The sequence below is a fragment of the Ursus americanus genome, chromosome 14 (genome assembly GCF_024610735.1).
Source record: "Ursus americanus isolate L20-20 chromosome 14, mUrsAme1.1.p, whole genome shotgun sequence".
NCBI lineage: Eukaryota > Metazoa > Chordata > Mammalia > Carnivora > Ursidae > Ursus > Ursus americanus.
The window spans coordinates 50,549,586-50,570,909 of NC_142140.1; the positions used below are offsets into that span (position 1 = coordinate 50,549,586).

The 21,324-nt window shown below is 51.5% G+C and overlaps 2 protein-coding genes across 4 annotated transcripts; both read right to left on the reverse strand.

Moving 5' to 3' along the window:
- Positions 1-57: 57 nt before the first annotated feature.
- IL27RA (interleukin 27 receptor subunit alpha) lies at positions 58-15,262 on the reverse strand. Its single transcript, XM_045811954.2, has 14 exons — positions 15,072-15,262; positions 14,502-14,619; positions 11,102-11,259; positions 10,857-11,014; positions 8,782-8,941; positions 8,608-8,681; positions 6,374-6,557; positions 6,095-6,283; positions 4,143-4,244; positions 3,909-4,067; positions 1,635-1,760; positions 1,153-1,246; positions 891-984; positions 58-757 (listed from the first exon to the last, which is right to left on the reverse strand). The coding sequence occupies exons 1-14, from the start codon at positions 15,163-15,165 to the stop codon at positions 575-577; spliced, it is 1,893 nt and encodes a 630-aa protein (XP_045667910.2). The 5' UTR covers positions 15,166-15,262; the 3' UTR covers positions 58-574.
- Positions 15,263-16,033: 771 nt separating this feature from the next.
- RLN3 (relaxin 3) lies at positions 16,034-18,041 on the reverse strand. 3 transcript variants are annotated; one of them, XM_087866669.1, is made up of 3 exons: positions 17,874-18,041; positions 17,763-17,776; positions 16,034-16,277 (listed from the first exon to the last, which is right to left on the reverse strand). In XM_087866669.1, the coding sequence occupies exons 1-3, from the start codon at positions 18,039-18,041 to the stop codon at positions 16,034-16,036; spliced, it is 426 nt and encodes a 141-aa protein (XP_087722795.1). The 3 variants fall into 3 exon arrangements, with proteins under 3 accessions (XP_087722795.1, XP_045667913.1, XP_087722796.1); XM_045811957.1 differs by lacking the exon at positions 17,763-17,776 and having other exon boundaries at positions 16,034-16,259; positions 17,848-18,041; XM_087866670.1 differs by lacking the exon at positions 17,763-17,776 and having other exon boundaries at positions 16,034-16,254; positions 17,843-18,041.
- Between the last annotated feature and the right edge of the window lie 3,283 nt (positions 18,042-21,324).

Sequence of the window (21,324 nt, forward strand, 5' to 3'; positions counted from 1 at the left end):
CAGAGCCGGAGCCGGTGTGAGTACAGACGCAGCTGCCGTCCAAAGCGCCCAGCTACGGTAGCTATAAAAACGTAAACGTGTATTTCTCTGGGGAGGCTCCGAGTCAGCAGTCACTTGGGGACTGAGGTTCCTTTCCACCTCTTGCTCCACGTTCCCCTCCCCTCCGGCGGGGCTACAGCTGGGTCGAGGGCCAGGGGAGGGAATGCGGAGGAGCCCCGACCCCGCCGGGCCATCGTCTGGGCATCAGCCCGCGGCACTTCCGCTCGCGTTCTGCCGCCCAGAACTCGGTCCAGGGCTGCGCCTGGCTGCAGGGAAGGCGACAGGGACGCCCAGCTACAGTTCTGTCAGCAGCAGCAGGACAGACCTGGGGAGGCAGCTCCGCTCGATTCCATACATTTTCCTTTGCTCCCTCCTCCATCCATATAGTCCCCATAGGGCCAGGCCCTTCTCGTAGGGGTCCTTCGACCTGTTCTTCCTGGCTGGGTGTCCTCAGGCATGTGACTCAGCCTCTCTGAGCCTCAGTGTCTTCATCTGTCACGTGGGCACCCCTCTCCTGGTCAGGGGTGGGCTCAGGCTAGACCTTGGGACCTGGGGGCGGGCCCAGAAGGCCTAGCTCCTCAGGGGTGGGCAGGAAGTGTTTCTCATAGCCAGAGTCCAGCTGGGTGGAGGCCTGGGGGGGCTCCGTAACCGGTAGTGGCTCCATCTCCTCCACTTTCAGGATGGGGAAGTCGCCGGGGGGCTGAGCCTGAGGCACCTCCTGGAAAGAGAAGAGACAGGGATTCTGCCCTCCCCCCCCATTCTCCCTGACCTGCTCCCACCCACTCCCCACTGTCCCAGCATTCGCCAAACCCCCAGAGGGCCCAGACAAGCCAGCCTTTTTGCTTGCTCACCTCCATGTGGGGCTGGCCACAACTGCTATTGGCCGGATCCGGAATCTTCTCCCAGACCCAGCGGGGCAGTACCTTGTGCCGAAGGTGGAGGCACCTGGCAAGCAGGTAAGAGGGCAGAGAAGCTAGGTGACCTGCTGCCCCAGCCCAGGAACGTCACGGAGCCCTGAGGCGTCCCCTCACTGCTTGCCCCCCACCAAAGCTTAGTGAGTGTCCAGCTGGCCTCCCCACCTGGGCAGAGACCCAACATGTCTGACGGCCTCACCTTCCAGAGGTGGCTAGGCTCACGCCACAGCCCGTCAGGAGCAAGCCCCACAGGAGAAAGACACCCGGCAGAACTTTCCACTTCAGGGTGTTATCTGAGGCGGAAGGGCAGAAGAACATTTGGATGCCAGGGATGGGGGAGGGATCAGGTAAGGGTCGTGCATGGGGCCGGGTTTGGGAGAGGGAGGCAGGTAAAGGGGCGGGGCTTATGAGTAGGTAGGGGCCAAGGGTCGGGGAGATCTTGGGGTGGGAGTGGGCTTGTGAATGAAACAGTCATGGGTGATAGGTCAAGGTCAAGGATGGGTGAAAGGGGCACAGACGCACAGTGCCTGATAATCCCGAGTATTCAGCAGGATCAGAATGCCCCTGAGGTGTCATCAGTAACCATGCCCTGAGTCAAAAGGTTGCTCACTCACTGAAACCCCTATCTCCTTGAAATGGAGCAGGCCCCCTCCTATGGCAGTCCCACCCCAAGCCCCCTACCTGGTAGGTGAAGCCAGAGGCTGGGACCAGGTGGCCCCTGTCCTGCGATGGTGGATGCGGTCACCCACAGCTCACAAGGACCCCAGTGAAGGTCGGGCAGGGTGATGTTCCGGGTGCTGCCACTCACTGAAGGACACACCCAGAGAGGTTGGGGAGGCAGTCAACTCCTACCTCAGGGCCTTTGCATGTGCTTCCTCTCTGTCTTCAACACTCTCCCCAGATAGTGACATGGATCCCGCCTTTGGGTCTTTGCTCACATTTCACCTCCTCGGTGAGGCCTTCCCTGACCATTATAAAGTTGGCTCCACAAGGGCCATATTCCCAGCACCTGGATCAATGGCTGGCACACAGGAAGCACTCAAAAATGATATATATTTGAACAAATAAAAGAAAGAATGGGCATCGTATCTCCCATCTGCACACTAACACAGTGAACGGAGATTCTCCCTAGACCGGGGGGGGGGGGCAGGTGTGCCCCTTCCAGAACTATATTTGTTTACCTGTTTTTACTAAACTGCTCTTTTTTGCTTTTAAGCCCAAAGAGGAAGTAACTTTTTGGTTTGTTGTAAAATTATGGGAGACATGAACACCAATCAAGCTCTATTACCATAGAAAGATGTCCAAGCTAAATCAGCAGGTAAAAAAAGAAAGTTGTAAAATATCACAGTCATAAGAGATTGAGAGGCCAAACTATAGTCTAGAACATGGTCCTCTTTTTAAAATAATAATAATCCAGGGGCGCCTGGCTGGCTCAGTCGGTCAAGCATCTGACTTTTGATTTCGGCTCAGGTCATGATCTCAGGGTGGTAAGACTGAGCCCTTCATCGGGGTGCACATGGAACCTGCTTAAGATTCTCTCTCCCTCTCCCTCTGCCCCTCCCCCCTCCTCTCTTCCTCTCTAAAATAATAATAATAATAATAATAATAATACATATTTAATAATATAGATATGTATAAACATTTTAATCTAAAAAAATTTAAAATGGGGCACCTGGGTAGCTCAGTCAGTTAAGCATCGGACTTTGGCTCAGGTCATGATCTCAGGGTCCTAGGATCAAACCCCGGGGCAGCCTCTGCGATCTCTCTCAAATAAATAAATAAAATCTTTAAAGAAGATTTAAAAAATTAAAATTTTAATCTAATGATCAATATATACTGTTGTAATGTGCAATCATGGCAAAGTAGTTACGTTAAAAAATAGGCTTTATCGGTTAGAGACAACTACAAATGATGTAGTTGGAGGGAAAATGACACCAAAGACTCTAGGAAAAAAAGTGCAGGGGATAAAAATGAAAGCAGATTGGCAAAGTAGGTAACTGTTGACACCTGGTGGGCACACCAGGGTTTGTTATACTGGTCTCCCTATTTTTGTATGCGCTTGAATTTTCTATAATACAAAGTTAAAAATCTTCAAAGAACACAACTCCAATCTCTGTGTTAATAGATGCATGGAAAAATCTGGAAGCTGCATTTCAGTGTCAGTGAAATTATGAGAATGCTGATGTTCCTTTTTTTAAAAAAGATTTATTTATTTATTTGAGAGAGAGGGAGAGAGAGCAGTGAGGGCAGGGGTGGGGGGAGAATCCCAAGCAGACTCCCTGCCAAGCGGGAAGCCCGACATGGGGCTCGATCCCATGACCCTGAGATCATGACCTGAGCCGAAATCAAGAGTTGGACGCCCAACCAACTGAGCCACCCAGGCGCCCTGAGAATGCTGATATTCCTGATGACATACGCCTTTAAAGTGTCAGCTATGATAATAAGCACAGATAACTTTTGTAATCTGAAAAAAAAAAGGGGGTAATAAAGGTATTTTTAAAAAGGAATTTGTGTTCAGAGTAAAACTGTAGTCTATACCCAAAGGTATGAAAAAGAAATAAAAATCATCCATAATCCTGTCACCCTGCTGACATCGTGGGCAATTTCTTTTCACATTTGTGCCTCTGCTTTGCTCAATGCCAGCTTTATTTTACACAAATGGAACCACCTCGTGGAGTTTTGTCATCTTTTTATCTTTTTCACTTAATAAACACGACAGGCATCTTCCATTGTCAATAAATATAGATCAGAGTCTTCATTTTTAACGGTCAAATGATAGTCCATCATATTGATAGCCACGAGGGTTATTGTCCGCTAGGGAACAGAGGACATCACAGATTTTCCCAGGGGCTGAGAGGGAACCAAAGGGGCCACTCTGGAGACGAGGGTGGGGTAGACTGATGGGTGGGTCTTGTGGGGGGCTAGGAGCAGGGGGCAGGGGGCAGTGAAGCTCACCGTTCATGCAGACAGAAGGCCTGGTCCCGCTCTGTACACACAAAGTGTAGTGGGTGAGATGGCCCCGGAGTTGGTGCCTTGGGACCTCTCCCCACGCTATGACGGGGGTCCCTGGGGGCGCATCCTGGAGTCGCCAAAGCACTGGCCCGGCTAGGGGTGCTGGGGAGAAAGTCAGTGGGTCAAGGCTGGCCAGGGTTCCAGGGGCATGCCCCATTCTCCAGCTCCACCACTTACCCAGTTCCTCTCTGAACCTCCAGACTGAGGGGGCAGGGGCCAAACCCCAAGAAGAGACTGCTGTCACTGTGATTCGGTACGGGACCCCTCCTTCAAAATTCCCTGGTTGGTGGAGGAGCAAAGACAGTGAGAGTTGGCTCCCCCCACCCCTACTCGTTTCCTACTCGGTAGGCATCTTCATTCGGGTCTCCTAAAGGACATGCTGAGATAAATATTTGGGTAACAGTAATATTTCTGGGTGGTAACCCCACAGAACACCAGCAGGGCAGCTGCGAAGTGAACTAGGGAAAGAAAGGCAGCCAGTAAATGAGAGAGAACAAGTTCCCTGTGTAGGCAACGGAAACTCAATCCCGCTGGCGACCTCTGGGAGGCAGCAGAGAGCAGATGCCCGAGAGCGCGCCCATCCAAGGAGGGGGGAAGCTGAGATATTGACCCACCAATCCTTACTAGTAATCGGCGAAGGGCTGCATCTGAGGCGACTTAATTCGCCAGCACTTCCAGACTGCTGCTTAGACGGGGAAAATGCTTCAGAGAAAGGCTCCAGGCCGGGAAATGCAGGCGCCGGAGGCTGGGAGATTCTCAAACACCAGGCTACGGGGGCGGGGGGGAGGGGGGACCCTGACACCACCCATCATGGTGGGTGAGGCTTCTGAAGTCCCTTCTCAAAACCTACTGTGGCTGCCTGGCCTTCCCCAAACGGAAATTTTCCAGAATCGGGGCTCCTTCCCTAGGAAGGACTCTGTCCTTCCTAAATGCTTCACTCAAAACCTTCTCATGCTCTCCCAAGTCCCCTACACCAGGGATGGGCTCCCCAGGGCCACACCCCAGCCCAGAGCTCATTGCAAGCCCCCAGCCCTGAGCAGCCAGCAGCCCCACAGACAGCTCCATTTGGGTGAACACCTCCAACACCACATATCCAAATGGGTCCCCAAAATTCTGCCCCAGGACCTCCGATCAGCACCTGCTTCCTTCCCTACCCTCCTCAGTTCCCACCTGGTACGGCCCTCACCCTTCCCCAGTCTACTCCCCCCAAGAGCAGGCAGAGAGCACCTGTAAGCAACTGACTCAGGGCATATCCTTCCTCTGCTCAGAACTCTCCATGGTTCCTACCTCACACAGAGGAAAAGCCCAAGGCCTTCCTGTAGCCCACCAGGTGTTGGACAGTTTGCTTGTCACCTCCCTGCCCTCACCTCCTCCCACTCTCCCCCTCACTCATTCCACTCCAGCCATGCAGGCCTCCTCGCTATGCTAACATATCAGGCACGTTCCTGTCTCTGGGCCTTTGCACTGTCTGTTGCCTCTCGCTTTTCCCTCAGACTTCCTCATAGCTGCCTCTCTCACCTCCTTCAGGTCCTGGTTCAGATGGTACTTTTCCAGAAAGGCCTTTTCTAAAAACCCTTTCTTTCTAAAACATCAGTTCTCCCTCCTCCCCTTTGCCCTGTTTTATATTTTTCCCCAATTACATTACAGATGTACTTGCTTTGTTGTTACTGTTTGTCTCATTGGGCTGCTCGCTCCACAAGAAAGTCAGCTCCATGAGGATGGGGATGTTGCTGAGAGAGAGAGTGGTGTGATGGTTCAGGGTCTGGCTTGAGGGGCCTGAGTATATGGTTCAAATCCTGGTTCTACCATCTATTTGCTGTGTGGCCTCAGGCAAGTTGCTTCACCTCCCTGGGCTTTTTCTTCGTCTCTACCTCGAGCATCATAATAACAGAAACTTACTTTCTAAGTAAGTTTGAATAATGCAATGCTGCTGGTAAATGCCAATAGATATCAGCTGCCGTCACTGCATGCCAGCGTCTAGAACATGGCCTGGCACGTAGTGAGTGGTCGATGAACGCTGCTTGCAGGAATTAATGATACTTTAACCACAGCATTCTCTCCTGCAGGGTCCGCTCGTCAGTCTGCTCTGCAACAGCTGGGATGGGAACTCAGGTGTCCCATGGCCTCACCTGGCAACAGAGCACTGAGGTTCTCAGGGGGGAGCCGGATCCAGTTGAGGTCCTCCAGGGGATCCCCGTCTCGAGCCCAATCCACCACGTGCTCCTGCAACTCCCCAGGCCCCCGCTGCCAAGTCACCAGCAGCTCTGTGCTCCCGGCAATGTTGCTGACCGCCACGCCGTGGGGGGCGAAATCTAGACCTGGACGGGGGAGACATCGCAGCTGTCCGCTTGGGAAGTCCCCGCCTCCCTCTCCAGGGCACTGCTGAGAGGAGATTCACAGCCTCTTACCCAAGCAGGCCAGAGAAAGGTTGGTGAGAGGCTCCCAGCTCGTGGCATTGACGGCAGACACCCCGACCCACTCGGCCTGGGTTGGGACGAAGGAGCTGCAGCAGGGAACCGTCTTTTGGACCAGCTCCTGGTCTTCAGCCTGGAACCAGACTCGGTAGCTCATCTGCATGCAGCGCCCCCGGTCCTGAAGGACGAGAGGAAGAAGCAGTTCGTGTCACCCATTTCTCAGGCACACACGTGTATCTCTGGGAGGTCCACCTGACAAACCCGTCAGTGACATATTTCTGTTGGCTCCACTTTACAGATGAAGAAACTAAGTCTCAGGGGGGCTCAGTGGCAGAGGTGATACCAGAATACAGTTCCAGGACCCAAATTAGGGGACAGTGAGTGAGGCACTCCCCTTGGGGGCAAGTGTTAAAGGGGAGGATACCAAAAACCCAGTAATCAAGAAAAATTCTATTTTAGTCAATCAGAATGAAGGCCAAACAACCCATGACAAACAAACTTTCGAGATTTGAAGAACAGACAGGATCTGCCCCTGCACTTGTTAAGAGCCTGCCTTACTCGCCTCACCCTGGTCTGTGCCCCGTGCAATTCTTTGGGATTTCAAAATTCCCACTGTTGTACAGAGGAAAAGCTTTTGTAGATGAATGTCCTGTCTAATAACGTTAACTGCTCCTAGTACCAAACTCCTTTTCATGCACTAAGACAAAATCTTTGACGGTGGGACCTGGTTTTAATATTCACTGAATTTTAGGGGCGCCTGGGTGGCACAGTCGTTAAGCGTCTGCCTTCGCCTCACGGCGTGATCCCGGTGCTCTGGGATCGAGCCCTGCATCGGGCTCCTCTGCTGGGAGCCTGCTTCTTCCTCTCCCACTCCCCCTGCTTGTGTTCCCTCTCTCGCTGGCTGTCTCTCTCTGTCAAATAAATAAATAAAATCTTAAAAAAAAAAAATTCACTGAATTTTAAATATTCAGAATACATGGGGACTTTCTAGGCAGTTTTTATGATCAATTCCCAGCACAATCTGTGCTCTAATTAGAGAATTCTTAAATGTGCCCTGCATCACCTCACCACTTTAAAGTCCCTGGAAACTGGCTCTACGGCCTGGCATGCAGTTGACTTTGGTAAATGTCCTAATTGTATATGGAAGAAAGGCATGTTCTGACATTTCCTATGTGAGTCCATTAAGTTGTTTGTTAATCACATGTTCAAATATTCTAGATCTTGATTTGTTTTCCATCTATTATGAAATCACTGATGGGGTGTATTAAAATCCCCCACAATGGTTGTGGATCCATATATTTCTACTTGTTGTTCCGTCAATTTTTGCTATATGTATTTTAAAGCCATATTATTAGGTACATACAGATTTAGTGTTCATCTCATACTGGTGAACTGCATAATTGCCATATGCAGTTACCTTATTTTCCCCTTATCTTCTACAGAATATTACAATTAGAACACTTTATTATATAGTCTTTAAAACATGAGAAAAATGGTTATCTATGTATTTCATTTCAGTAGAGTGAAGGGGTGTTACAAAGTATGTGTTATGACACAGAGACACTAAGGCTGTGAATTGCTGTTTGAAAGCCAGTGAATCTCAACTCTGCCACTTACCAGTTGTGTGATCTGAAGCAACCTCTCTGTGTCTCATTTTTCTGATCTGTAAAGTCAGTTAATATAAATGAGCGTGTAGGCTAGAACCTGGCACATAGTAAGAACTCAGTGTTATGTGTGGTTAAAACTAATATTAGATTGTGTGGCCTAAGAGGGTATGGGCCCTGTTGTTTTGTTCCTTGCCATATTTACTGTGAGCCAGGGCCCAGCAATGCCTGGAACATAGCAGATGCTCAACGGATTTGGATCAATAAGGATCATCACTGTCTACCATCTCCTATTGCCGTTTTGATACGAGCATCCAAGCTCTGGCACGCTGCGCTGTAGTTGACAGAGCCAAGCCTAGTCTTGCTTTCAAACCTTTGTACCTGCTGCTTCCCCCTGCTTGGAACAGTTGCACCCACCTCCATGACCCAGCTCAGATCTCCTAGAAGTAGCCGACATTGCGGAAGCTTGCTCTGTGCCTAGCACTACGCTAGGGCCTCTCTGAGCATCCCCTCCTCGGAGCAACCCCAACAAGGCGGCACTGGAACCGCTGTCTTGTTTATACCGGTGTTATCTGGGGCTTCTGGACATGTGCAGAAAGAATGGAACTGCTCTCCATAGCTCACCTTCCACAGAAGCAGGGGTTCCTGTCTGCCTGGTGTCCCGCAGAGGTTCCCGGACACCCATACGTCTTTTGGAGCTGTCACGGATGAGGGAAGGGGTACAAATGAGAGCGGCCGAGTGGTACAGACTGCCAGGAGGTGAGACGAGGTTGTAAGGGCAAGCCTGGAGACCCTCACCAGAGGGCAGCGTCTGGAAGGACAAAACGGGGCTCCGCTCGCTCCACAGATTCTTTTCCTTCTCCATTCGGCAGCGGCCATGTACCTCATAACCAGTGGCCAGCTCCAGGTCCTGGATCTCAACAGGGGCCAGGGGCCTGGACCTCACTTCCGGTTCCAGCTGGGGGATAGAGAGGAAAGAGCAATGAAGCTGAGGACTGAGTTGAGAATACTTGACCTGATATGTCAGCAGGCTCCAGCTATCCTGCTTTGTCCCAGACCATGGGGTTCTCAGGACACAGGGCTTTTGGCTTTGAAATTGGGAAAATCCCCGGCAAAAAGAGGAGACGAGCTGGCCACCCTATGGGTCACGTATAGCGGTAGGTAGTAAATTCTATTATTTTCCCCATTTTACAGTTGAGGAAAACTGAAGCCCAGAGAGGGAAGGTGACTGGCGCAAGGTCACAAAGCAGCTGAGTGATGGAGCTGAGATTCAGACCCGGGCCATCAGATTCCAAAGTCTGCATCTCAGCATTTTTCTGAATTGCGTGAATAATTGCAATGACAACTCTCTTCTACATTGTGATGTCTTGCATGAGGCGGCTGAGACAATTGGCTATCCCCAATATCCATTCTCCCCTTCTTCCTTTGGAAATAGAAGCCCTGAGTATCAGTTGGGAATGTGGCTGTCAAGAGTAAGGACTCCAGGGGCGCCTGGGTGGCACAGCAGTTAAGCGTCTGCCTTCGGCTCAGGGCGTGGTCCCGGCGTTCTGGGATCGAGCCCCACGTCAGGCTCTTCCGCTGGGAGCCTGCTTCTTCCTCTCCCACCCCCCCTGCTTGTGTTTCCTCTCTCGCTGGCTGTCTCTCTGTCGAATAAATAAATAAAATCTTAAAAAAAAAAAAAAGAGTAAGGACTCCATTTCCCAGTCTCCCTTCCAATCAGGTGAGGCCATGTGACTGTGTTCTGGCCAATGAGATATGAGAGGAAATGATACTGGTAACTCCTGGGCTGTAGGAAGTACATGGGCTGGTCCCCCAGCTCCTTCTGGGGTCTCCTTGCTCTAGAGTTCTCTTCCATTTTTCTTGCTGTGTGAGCTTGATAAAGTGCTTAACTTCTCTGAGGTTGGCTTCCCCAGCTATGAAATAGATATCTTAAAAGCATCCACTATAGGGGCGTTCGGCTGGCTCAGTCAGTGGAATATGTGACTCTTGATCTTGGAGCCCTGAGTTGGAGCCCCATGTGTACTTAAAATAGACAAAAAAGGGGTGCCTGGGTGGCTCAGTCGGTTAAGCATCTGCCTTCGGTTCAGGTCATGATCCCAGGGTCCTGGGATCAAGCCCCACATCAGGCTCCCTGCTCAGTGGAGAGCCTGCTTCTCCCTCTCCCTCTGCCTCTTCCCCCACCCCTGTTCGTGCTCTCTCACTCTCCCACTCTATCTCAAATAAATAAATAAATAAATAAATAAATAAATAAATAAAAAAAATCTTTAAACAAAATTAACAAACAAATAAATAAAAGCATCTACTATAAAGGGAGGCTGGGAGGGACTCTTCAAGACAATCCACGCAATTAGCTTGGGACCCGGTGCACAGCAGGTGCTCAGAAACGTCGGCCGCCTTTATTCATTATTTTTGGGTGTTTATTTAAACCAAGCCTTGCTCCTCATCTGTAAAATGGGTAGGTATAAAATGCACCTACTTCAAAGAGTTCTTGTAAGAGTTCAATAGGGAGCCTAGAATAGTGCCTGGCACACAGTAGATGCTCTCTAAATATCTTCTATTATTCTCATTTTAAGGTTAATGTAAGCTATTGGAGGACTTCTATTCATTCACAAAAATGTTAGAGGAAGTTTACTGAGTTTCTCAAAAATTCCAAGTGGAACTGGGGACTGGGACTGCATGGAATTTTAGATTATTTGGTGGTGGGGGGTGATTTTTTCAGCTGAACAAGATGCATGTACAGGCCTATTGTGTGAGATGTGGACAGACTGTAAGGGCAAGTATGGAACAGGCTCTGGGCTGGGTCTCTGATTTGGGGATGATGCCCTGGGTCCTGCCTGGAATAGGGTGGGGGAAAGGGGGCCCCTGACACTCACCAGGGTCCAGGTTGTCTCCTGGCATCTTCGATAGTAGAACTGGCAGACCAGGACCTTATGGGGTGGCCACACAGGCGGGGCCCAGTGGATAGTGGCCTCCAGGGGCTCATCCTCTGAGAAGTCGACATCGGGGTACAGCCGGGGGGCACCTGGCTTCACTGAGGAAGGGGAGGCGAGATGCATTAAGCCAGGGCCTCTGGGACCACCCACCCCACATATAGCACACCCCCGATCCCGCCTGTTACTTCTGGTTTCCAGGTTCACGAAGACTGAGGGCCAGAGAGGCTGGCCTGCCTTGGTACCCCAGACAAGCAGTTCATCAGACATGGTAAGCTGTTCCCGCGGGATGGTCACCCAGCTCTGCCCGGTAGGCACTGGCACAGTCCACGTTCTGTTGGAATGGCTGTGAGGAGAGATGTGGGGATGGGGGTGTGGTGTATATTGGTTGGGTCCAGAGCCATAATGGTAACTCCTCTGTCTGGGTTCAAATCCCAGCTCTGCTGCTTTAGAGCTGTGTGACCTTGAACAAGTGACTTGACTTCTCTGTGCCTGTGTCCTCATCTACGAAAGGAGGGTGATAGAAGTACCTGCTGAAGGGCCGAAGAGTGAGGGGAATCAATGAGATGCTACATGGAATGTGTTTAGAACAGCACTGGGTGCCCAACACACGTCATGGGAGCGTTCCTTATTATATTTATTGTATGCACATTTACGCTTATGCAACTAGCCAGTCAGCAAATTTATATATAGTGCCAGGCCCTCTTGTAGCAGCTGGGGACAGGACTATGACCAAGGCAGGCGAGGACCCACTCTCTGGAGCTGCTCTTCCAATGCGGGAGGCAGATGAGACACACCTGAGTATAACTGATGACAAGGAACGATCACCAGGGAAAAGAGGATGCGGCGTGATGATGTGGTGAGGAATGACAGTGCTGGTTTAGAGCTCTCAGACGAGGAGACTTTTGAACAAAGGCCTGAAGGACATGGGGGCGGAGCCATGCAGTACCTGGGGGAAAGCATTTTAGGAAGAAGCAGCAGCCCCTGCGGCAGGTGCAAAGGCCTGAGGTATACTCACTGGTGTGTCTGAGGAACAGCAAGGAGGAGGCCCGCATGGCAGGAGTGGAATGACTGTGGGGGGTGGGGTGGGAGGAGGTGAGGGCAGGGAGGTGATGAGCAGATTGTGCAGGGCCTGGTGGGCCACAGGAAGGACTTGGGCTTTTACCCTGAGCGAGGTGGGACCCCTGGAGGGCTGGGAACTAAGCAGAGATGTGCCCTGACGCAGATGTTCACAGGCGCCCCCTGGCTGCTGTGGCAGAGAACAGACTGTGGCCTTGAAGGTGCAAGCCAGGGGCCAGGGGAGGAGGAGACCCACTGCATGGCCAAGGTTAGCCACGGCGGATGGGGGCTGGACCAGGGTGGGTGCCCAGGAAGTAGACAGTGTCAGATTCTGGATAACGTAGAAGGTGGAGCCAGCAAGCCTTGCTGACAGACCAGATGTGGGTGACGGCCAGCGGCGCTGAGGATATCCTGAAGGATTAGATTTCAGAGGTTCAGGACAAGGCCTTCATAAAACAGCAGCAACAACAAAAACGCAGGTGTGGGTGAAGATGTGGAGAGACCGCAGCCCTGGGGCACTGCCGGTGGGAATGGAAAATGTTACAGCTGCCGCAGAAAACAGTCTGGGCAGTTCTTCAAAAAGTTAAAACACAGAACTGCTATAGGACCCAGCAACTCCACTCCCAGGCATAGACCCCAAAGCACTGAAAACAGGGACTCGAGAACTTGTCCATGTATGTTCATTACAGCGCCAGTCACAATCGCCATAAGGTGAAAGCAAACCAAATGTCCACCAACAGATGAAGGGAAACACCCAAGGGTGGTAGGTTGTACAGTGGAGTATCACTCAGCCATGACAAGGGTGTTCCGATTCCTGCTCCAACGTGGATGGACCTCAAAAATATGCTAAGTGAAAGAAGTCACACACAAAAGGCCACATTTCTGCTAATTCCATTTATATGAAATGTTCACAACAGGCAAATCCGTAGAGACAGAAAGCAGGATGGTGGTTGCCAGGGGCTGGTGGGGGCGGGGGGGGGGGAGGACAATGGGGAGTGACTGCTAATGGGGATGGAACTTCCTTTTGGGGTGATGACAATGTTCTGGAACTAGACAGAGGAGGTGGTTGCATAACACTGTGAACGTACCAAATGCCACTGAATTGGTTTTGTTTTGTTTTGTTTTTAAGATTTTATTTATTTATCTGACAGAGAGAGAGGAAGAGAGCACAAGCAGGGGGAGCAACAGGCAGATGGAGAGGGAGAAGCAGGCTCCCCGCTGAGCAGGGAGCCAGATGCGGGGCTTCGTCCCAGGACCCCGGGATCGTGACCTGAACTGAAGGCAGATGCTTAACCGACTGAGCCATCCGGGCGCCCCATGAATTGTTCATTATAAAATGGGTTAGCTTTGGGGCACCTGGGTGGCACAGCGGTTAAACATCTGCCTTCGGCTCAGGGCGTGATCCCTGCGTTGTGGGATCGGGCCCCACATCAGGCTCCTCCGCTATGAGCCTGCTTCTTCCTCTCCCACTCCCCCTGCTTGTGTTCCCTCTCTCGCTGGCTGTCTCTATCTCTGTCAAATAAATAAATAAAATCTTTAAAAAAAGTAAAATAAAATAAAATAAAATAAAATGGGTTAGCTTTATGTAATGTGAATTTATCTCATTAAAAAAAGGGGGGACGTTCTTTGACTCCTCCGTCTTATACCAATTAAAACTGGGCCCCTCTAGAAAGGAATGGTGGTGACGGTTGCACAACTATGTGAATGTATTTAATGCCACTGAACTGTTAAAATGGTTGAGGAAAAAAAGATGGTAATTTTATGAGTATTTTACCATCGTTAAAAAAAAACAAAAACTGGGCACCTGGGTGGCTCAGTCGGTGAAGCGTCTGCCTTTGTCTCAGGTCATGATCCCGGGGTCCCGGGCTGGAGGCCCGCCTTGCGCTCCCTGCTCAGTGCGGAGTCTGTTTCTCTCTCTTTCCCTCTCCATGCTCACTCTTTATCTCTCTCTCTCAAATAAATAAATCTTAAAAAAAAAACCGCCCACCCCGCCGTGGTTCCCACCTTTCAATGCCCCTTTTACTCCTCCCTCACCTAGCCAAATTTGAAATGAACTTGAGTTTGCAGGTGTGATTCATCATAAAGGAGCCCAGGTCTCCCCCTTGACCATGGGTTCCACAAGGGCCAGGCTTTCTGTCTGCCTCTTTCATTGCTGCATCCCTGGCACCAGACCAAATTATCTTTTTTATAGGCTCAGAGAAGTTAGGCTACTTGCCTAAGGTCACAGAGCAATAAAAAACAGCTTCTAATTATTAAGCAATTTCTCTTTGCCAATGCCTAATTCATTGAATCCTCAGAACTAACGCTGGGACGCAGGTTTCTTTATTATGGCCTTTTGATAGAGGAGGAAAGAGAGACTCAGGGAGGGAAGGTGACTGGTCTAGGGTCGCACAGAACGGAAATGCTGAAACCTGGAATCGAAGGGCTTGGGAGCGGAACTATGGGTGTCCTCTCAACCTGAGTATACTGGGACCCGAGTGGCCACCCCTCTAAAGCCTCAGTTTCCCCAAGTCAGCCGGTTGTACTCACTACTTCTGGCTCTGGAGGTGCAGCGTGGAGGGGTCTCCCAGGTCCCCCACAGCTTCCCACGAGCAGTTCAGGTCGCCCAAGGGTCCAACTCCATAGCACTGCAGTGGCCCAGGGCTGCCTGGAGAGGGAGGCGGGGGAGAGGGGGTGGAGCGTTCCCAGGGAAGCGGCTCAATGCCCCCATCCTGCACATCCCAGAACCTGAACTTGCCCCGACTTCTGTCAATTGTGGAGGGCGATCCGGGGGTCCCTTCCGGGGGTGAGCAGCAGGAAGGGGGCGCTGGACACCCCTCCCCAGGCCCTGGGCATAACTCCTCCCCTCCCTCTGCCAGCCACATCCTGTTACCACCCCTAGAGCCTCCACCCCACCCCTGGGCCTCGGGCTCCCACCTCGCGGCCGACCCCCCACCCCGCGTTTGCTAACTCCTCGCTCCGCCGGGTGCCCGCCCGGGGAGGTGCGGCGGGGCGTCCGCGCCGCTGGCGTTCGTTCCGCAAACTTGCGGTGCACGCGGAGGCTCGGCGCTCTCGTGGCGAGCGCGGCGGCACCAGACACGAGCTCGCTCCACCACTCACCCTGGGACCGAGTCCGGTGGCACAGCAGCACCAGCAGAGGCAGCAGCACCAGCTTCGGCCGCGGCCGGAAGGGGGCGGCCCGGGCCCCCCGCATGGCGCCCCCGCGCGCCGCGAGTCCCGACCGGCCCTGCCCGGCCCAGCGCGGCCGCGCCGCTCGCCTCGCTCTCCGGCCCCAGCGCCGGGCGGCGACGGGAAGCGTCCCTCCCCTCCCAGGCTCCTCCGCACCTTGCGCTCCGGGACCCCGCCCCTTCCCCGCGGCGGAAAGTCCCCGGCGGCTCAGGCTGGGGCTGCGCGAGGGGAGGGGGGACGGCCTGGGGCTTGTGGCGGGGCGCTGGGGGCGCCACCGAGCGCCCCTGAAACCGAGGCTCCCCCCCCCCCTCCCGTCCAATGACGCACACACACATGCTGCGAAGTCCTTTGGAACTTTTATTATTGGGGTTGAAGAAGGTTCTGATCCGTCCTCCCACCGAGCCTTCCACCCCAGGATGTGAAGGGAACCCAGGGCTCCCACTGCCAGTTCTAGGGTCCCCTGCTTTAGAGCCCCAGCGGGTGGGGTTGGAAGGGGAGGGGCTGGAAAGCAGGGAGAAAGCAGCGGGCAAAGGCTGGAAAGGAGCAGGAACATAATTTGGGCTGGTCAGGAGACGGTGGCCGCAGTTGTGTCAAGAGAGAATCCGTTTGGGCAAAGGTCAGGATGTGGGTAGATCAGTGTGGGTAGAGTAGGGGCACCATTGCAGCAGGGAACAGTATAGGCCAGGCAAAGGCATGAGATGGCCTGGGGAGAGGTCATTGGGCCAGGTAGGGGCAGTTTGCTCAGGGTCAGGCTGGTCACAGGTCAGGGTCATTTAGGGGGATCTGTGTCCAAGAGCACAGCGCCTAACCTGACTTGCTGATGAATGAATGCATGAGAGGCCAGAGACGGGTGCCCCGCTGGCCCCTGGGCCCTGGCCGCCCCAGTCACTGGTCTAGCACAGGCTGCTGATTTCACTCTTACTGCACCCCCACTTGCAGCAGTTGCTGGAGAGGCCTGCCACGACATCACGGCCACCACGCAGAGCCCCCGGAGTTCCCTGCCAGCCAGGTCGGCCCCCATAAGAAGCCGGGGGGTACTTGGTCATGGCCAACAACTCGCTGGAGGCTACTGCCTCATCCAGCTCACTGTCTGTGTCCGAGTCCGCATCTGGGAAGGGGAAGGATGAGGAGTTAGTGCTTGGGGCTTAGCTTCTGTCACACCCAGAGTGTGGCTGGCCCAGCTACTGCGATTCTTGTGATGCAGCCTCATGGTCAAAAGTTTGATTCCATTCAGGCCCGGGGTCCAGCTTCGATGGGCAAATTATTCAACCTCACTGAGCTTGCCTTTCCTCTCTTGTCATTTCTTTTCTCCTACTCTTTATTTATTGAGAACCTGATGGTTCCGAACATGTGTTTGGGGGACGCCTGGGTGGCTCCATTGGTTAAACATCTGACTCTTATTTTCGGCTCAGGTCATGATCTCAGGGTTGTGGGATCGAGCCCCATGTAGGATTCTGCACTCAGTGAAGTGGGGAGTCTGCTTGAGGATTCTCTCTCTCTCTCTCCCTCTCCCTCTGCCCCTTCCACCAAGCTATTTCTCTCTCTCTCTAAAATCAATAAATAAATCTAAATAAAAATAAAATAAAGTGGGTCTCTTAAAAAAAAAAAAGAACATGTGTTTGGGAGCTGAACTAAGCACCAATCCAGCCTCTCGGAGTTATAATCCTGAGCAAATGAATTTACTTCTCTGACTCTAGGTTTCCTTCTCTGCAAAGTGGGGGTAGTAATAACTCCTACCTTCTAGAGTTTTATATGGAGTAGATGAGATAATTAGTACCTATAGAAATGCCTAGAACAGTGTCCGGCACACAAGAAGCTCTCAAAATAGCACTGATCATTTCTTGAGCACTTACTATGCGCCAGACAGTTTTAAAGGATTTAGAGGATTAACTCCTTTATTTCTCACAATGATAACCCCATGAGGTGGGTGCAGCTGTTATCATACCCAGTTTCCAGATGAGAACACCGAGGCACGATTTGGCAGACTAACTTGCATAAGGAGACACAGCTATGAAGTTGTAGGGCTGCTACTTGAACCCAGTGTGTCTTCCAGGCCCATATTCATATCATGATCACCATGAAAACCTTTTTTTTTTTTTTCCAGGCTCCTGCCCTTCATGAAACTAGGCCCCATGCCCCCTGCTTGAGCCCCAACTGAGTCCCCTGCCCAGTTGAGACGGTGTCCTAATCTGTTTCTGACTGAGCGTTTCCACTTAAGCATCCTGGGAGATTCAGGGACTGTGCCTCCTATTCGCAGATAAAGGGACTCGGAGAAGGTCACCAACTCATTAGGAGGGTCACTTGCTAGGTGGCAAAATCTGGCCTTGTGGACCCCACTACCTTCCTCAGAGCCTGAAAACGACTTCGGTGTCGGTTTCTAAATGGCGTCCCTGTCCCACCTCCCACCCCACCCCCCATCGTAGGAGTTGTGCAAGCAGCAGCCTGGCTTAAGGCAGGCTCACACTCGGCAGGTGCTCCAGAAACAGTAGCTAGTTCTTCGAAGACTAGAGGGTGTGGATGGCTTGCCACCCCCATCCCGGCTCTGCTGACTGGCTCCTCCCACCTCGGTCCCGCTTTGAGGCCTGGGCAAGTTTCCCCAGTTGCATGTAGTAGGACAGGGACTCTTCTGCCCTGTCCTTGGCTCTTTGGACCATCCCATGTCCCATCCACTGTCCACCCCTCCCCACCCCACGCAGCCTCCCCAGCCTCACCTGTGGCTTCAGGAGCCAGGACGTCCGCCCGTCTCCACCGGGAGCCCCCGCAGGTGAAGATGACCGCGCGGATGAATTCCCGGCCACAGAGCTTCACTCCGAAGGGTGACGCCCGGGTCTCAGCCCTCAGCCACAGCTCCCCAGCCAGCACCCACACGGTCAGAAGCAGCAGCAGCGGGCGTTTGGCCATGCTGGACAGGAACACCTGGGACTCCGGGCCACAGCGAGGCAACTTCCCTGGGTGTCTGTGTCTCCGCTGCGTCCTGGCTCCCCATTTATACATCCGGGCTCCCCCCACCTGTCATGCAGAAGGCAAGTGACCTACCTTATCTCCTTCAGCAGAGGGGACACAGGCTTGCCCTCCCCCACCCCGACCTTTCCCGTTTCCAGGACCAAGTGATAACATTTAACCATGGATGGGGTGACGTGGTCTGGCTCACTGTCATCTTCAACAGAGAGGGCGAAAAGGTCTCAGTTCACCAGAGACCAGGAACCCAGACCCCACCAGAGAGGAGGACTCAGCCAGATACTGCCCCCCATAGGGCTGGACCTCCTCTATGAATAATATCAACAATCATAATGAGCATTTCCATAGTATGGGCTGGGCTGCGAGGCCAGGCACCTCTCTCCGTATTTTATATCTACTTAATGGTTCTCAAATTTGAGCAAGCCTCGGCATCTCCTGGAGGGCTTGTTAAAACCCTATTTTAAAATTTTAAAATAGGGTTTTCACTTCTTGGGCCCTATTTACAGAGCATCTAAGAATCTGCATTTGCAACAAATTTCCAGGCCGTGCCGAGGCTGTGGTGGTCCAGAAACCAAACTTTTGAGAGCTACTGGACTATGAGATTAGGACTAAGATCATTCCCATATTACAGATAAGGAAACCAAGGCCCAGAGTGGTGACAGAAGGTGCCCAAGTTCAACTAGGGAGGGGGGTGGAGATGGGGATTCCAACAGAGCTCTCTGCAGAATCCATACCCTCCAAGGGAAAATTTTAAGGATTAAAAAAAAACTATTATGGGGACAGAGTTTCAGTTTTGCAAGATGAAAAGAGCTCTGGAGATGGATGGTGATTGTGCTTGATGCCACCGGGCCCTTAAAAATGGTTACAATGGCAGATTTTATGTGTATTTTTACCGCAATTAGAAATAATAATTTAAAAATGTTTAATTAATATACATAGAGAAGCTATGATGTGCTGGGAAACGACTACGAATGGGTTCTTCAGAAAAAGAAAAAGAACAAAAAAGGCCCTGATTTGTAGCAGTTGTTGGTTTCCGGCCAGTTCCGAGCTACCGATGTGATGTCAGCGTGGTCGCCAAAGCCCTGAAGAGTTAACCATCAGTTCTCACAAGCTGGTGGCAGCTGGCTCCAGAACAGAATGTAAAATTTAGAGAATCATAAACAGGACATCCATGATAGCATCACTCAGGTCAGGAAGTAGGACCGTGTCAGCAGCACAGACACCCCCTGCCGGGTATCCTGTCTGCTCGCAACCCCGCTCCCCTACCCCCACCCCTACCCCCACCCCCCGAGATAGCCGCCATCCTGCCTTCAGTCATCACTGCTGTGCTTCTCGGTACAATTCTAACACTCACATGTGCGTCTCTGAGACAGATGGTTCTTTGTCTCCTTTTCTTTCCTCTTTTGTTTTCCTTTTGCATTCTAACAATTTGAACTTTTGATCAAAGTATAACACACGAGGAAAAGTGCACTGATCATAAGGAGACACCTGGAAGAGTTTCCGGAAGTCAAACATACTTTGTAACCGTGACTCGGGTCCAGAAAACAACATTTCCAGCCCCCCCCCCCCCCCAACCAAGACAGAGGAATTAATCTCCACCTTCTGGGAAGGGAGAATTTGGAAGAATTTGTGGACATATGTTAAAAGTACAGTAATTGAGAAATGCTTTGCATGAAACGTTTTAAGGCTATGCGAAGATCCTGTTTCCCTTTATTTTTTTTTAAGAGTTTTTTTTTAAAGAGAGACACATTGAGAGCGCACGTGTGGGGTGAGGGGAGGGGGCACAGAGGGAGAGGGAGGGAGAGAATCTCAAACAGATTCCCCGATGAGCAGGGAGCCCGACACAGCTGGATCCCATGACCCCAAGATCATGACCTGAGCCGAAATCAAGAGGCTGACACTTAACCTACTGCACCACCCAGGCGCCCCGATCCTGTTTCCATTTAAAGTCTACCCACTGATTTTAACATTCTGGGTGGATCGTGTGTATAGACGTTATTGCCGTGATGTTTGTTTATTAGTAATTTTCTGTTACCCCATTCCTTCTACATTTACCATTATTTATGATTTGGAATTCTGGAAGGAAGAGCTGTTCTGTTTCCAGTTATTTGTTTATTCAATCATTTATTTATACCAGTATGGACTCGTAAACAGTTATTTTATTCTTTGGGTTATAATCCAATATTATTGTCATTTATTTTGTTGTCCAAATTGTTCCAGCTGTGGCCATTGGGAACTCTTTCAATTGGCTCCTGCTCTAAGCATTTCATTTCATGCACTGTCCTTTGGACATGACTCCATATTTTTTGTTTGTTTTTGTCTTGTAGTACTTCTTATTGTCTAGGACAATGAGAAATCTGGGGTTTGTCTTGCATTTTCCCTGTCCCAGTCCTAGAATCAGCCACTTTCCCAAAGAGTCTGGATTCCCTTTGTTGGAGAATGGCGCTGAGAAGTCAAGACTGGGGCACTGGCTGTGTTCATCACTACTGGGGATGGGGGATGGGCAGGTATGTCATTGCTTCTAGGTCCTCTTAGCTGATAGCATTCTTTTTTTTTAATTATGGGGTTGGGGTGCCTGGGGGTAGGTGGCTCAGTCGGTTAAGCATCTGCCTTCAGCCCAGGTCCTGATCCTGGGGCCCTGGGATCTAGTCCTGTGTCAGGCTTTCTGCTCATCAGGGAGTCTACTCCTCCCTCTCTCCCTGCTCCTCCCTCCCCCAACTTGTGCTCGCTCTCTCTCTCTCTCTCTCTCTCGATCACTCTTTCTCTCAAATAAATAAATAAATAAAATCTTTTAAAAATAAAAATAAGGAATGCCTGGGTGGCTCCGTCGGTTGGGTGTCTGCCTTCGACTCAGGTTGTGATCTCAGGGTCCTGGGATCGGGTCCCACGTCAGGATCCTTGCTCAGCTGGGACCCTGCTTCTCCCTCTGCCTGCCATTCCCCCTGCGTGTGGTCTCTCTCTGACAAATAAACAAATAAAATCTTTTAAAAAAATAAATAAAAAATAAAAATAATAAAAATATCGGGGCAAGGGCATCTGGGTGGCTCAGTGGGTTAAGCATCTGACTCTTGGTTTAGCCTCAGATCATGATCTCAGGGTCGTGAGATTGAGGCCCATTTCAGGCTCCATGCTCAGCAAGGAGTCTGCTTGTCCCTCTCCCTCTACTTCTCCCCCTGCTTATGTGCTCTCTCTCTCTCAAATAAATAAAATCTCAATAAAATAAAAT

What these genes read in the sequence shown, in the direction of transcription:
- IL27RA (XM_045811954.2), bottom strand. Translation starts at nt 15,165, where the DNA reads ATGCGGGGGGCCCGGGCCGCCCCCTTCCGGCCGCGGCCGAAGCTGGTG. An exon ending in CACCTCCAGAGCCAGAAGTA is followed by an intron (nt 11,260 to 14,501) that starts GTGAGTACAACC and finishes CTCTCCTCACAG; the next exon opens with CCATTCCAACAGAACGTGGA. An exon ending in AGCCTAGCCACCTCTGGAAG is followed by an intron (nt 985 to 1,152) that starts GTGAGGCCGTCA and finishes CCTGCTTGCCAG; the next exon opens with GTGCCTCCACCTTCGGCACA.
- RLN3 (XM_087866669.1), bottom strand. Translation starts at nt 18,041, where the DNA reads ATGGCCAAACGCCCGCTGCTGCTGCTTCTGACCGTGTGGGTGCTGGCT.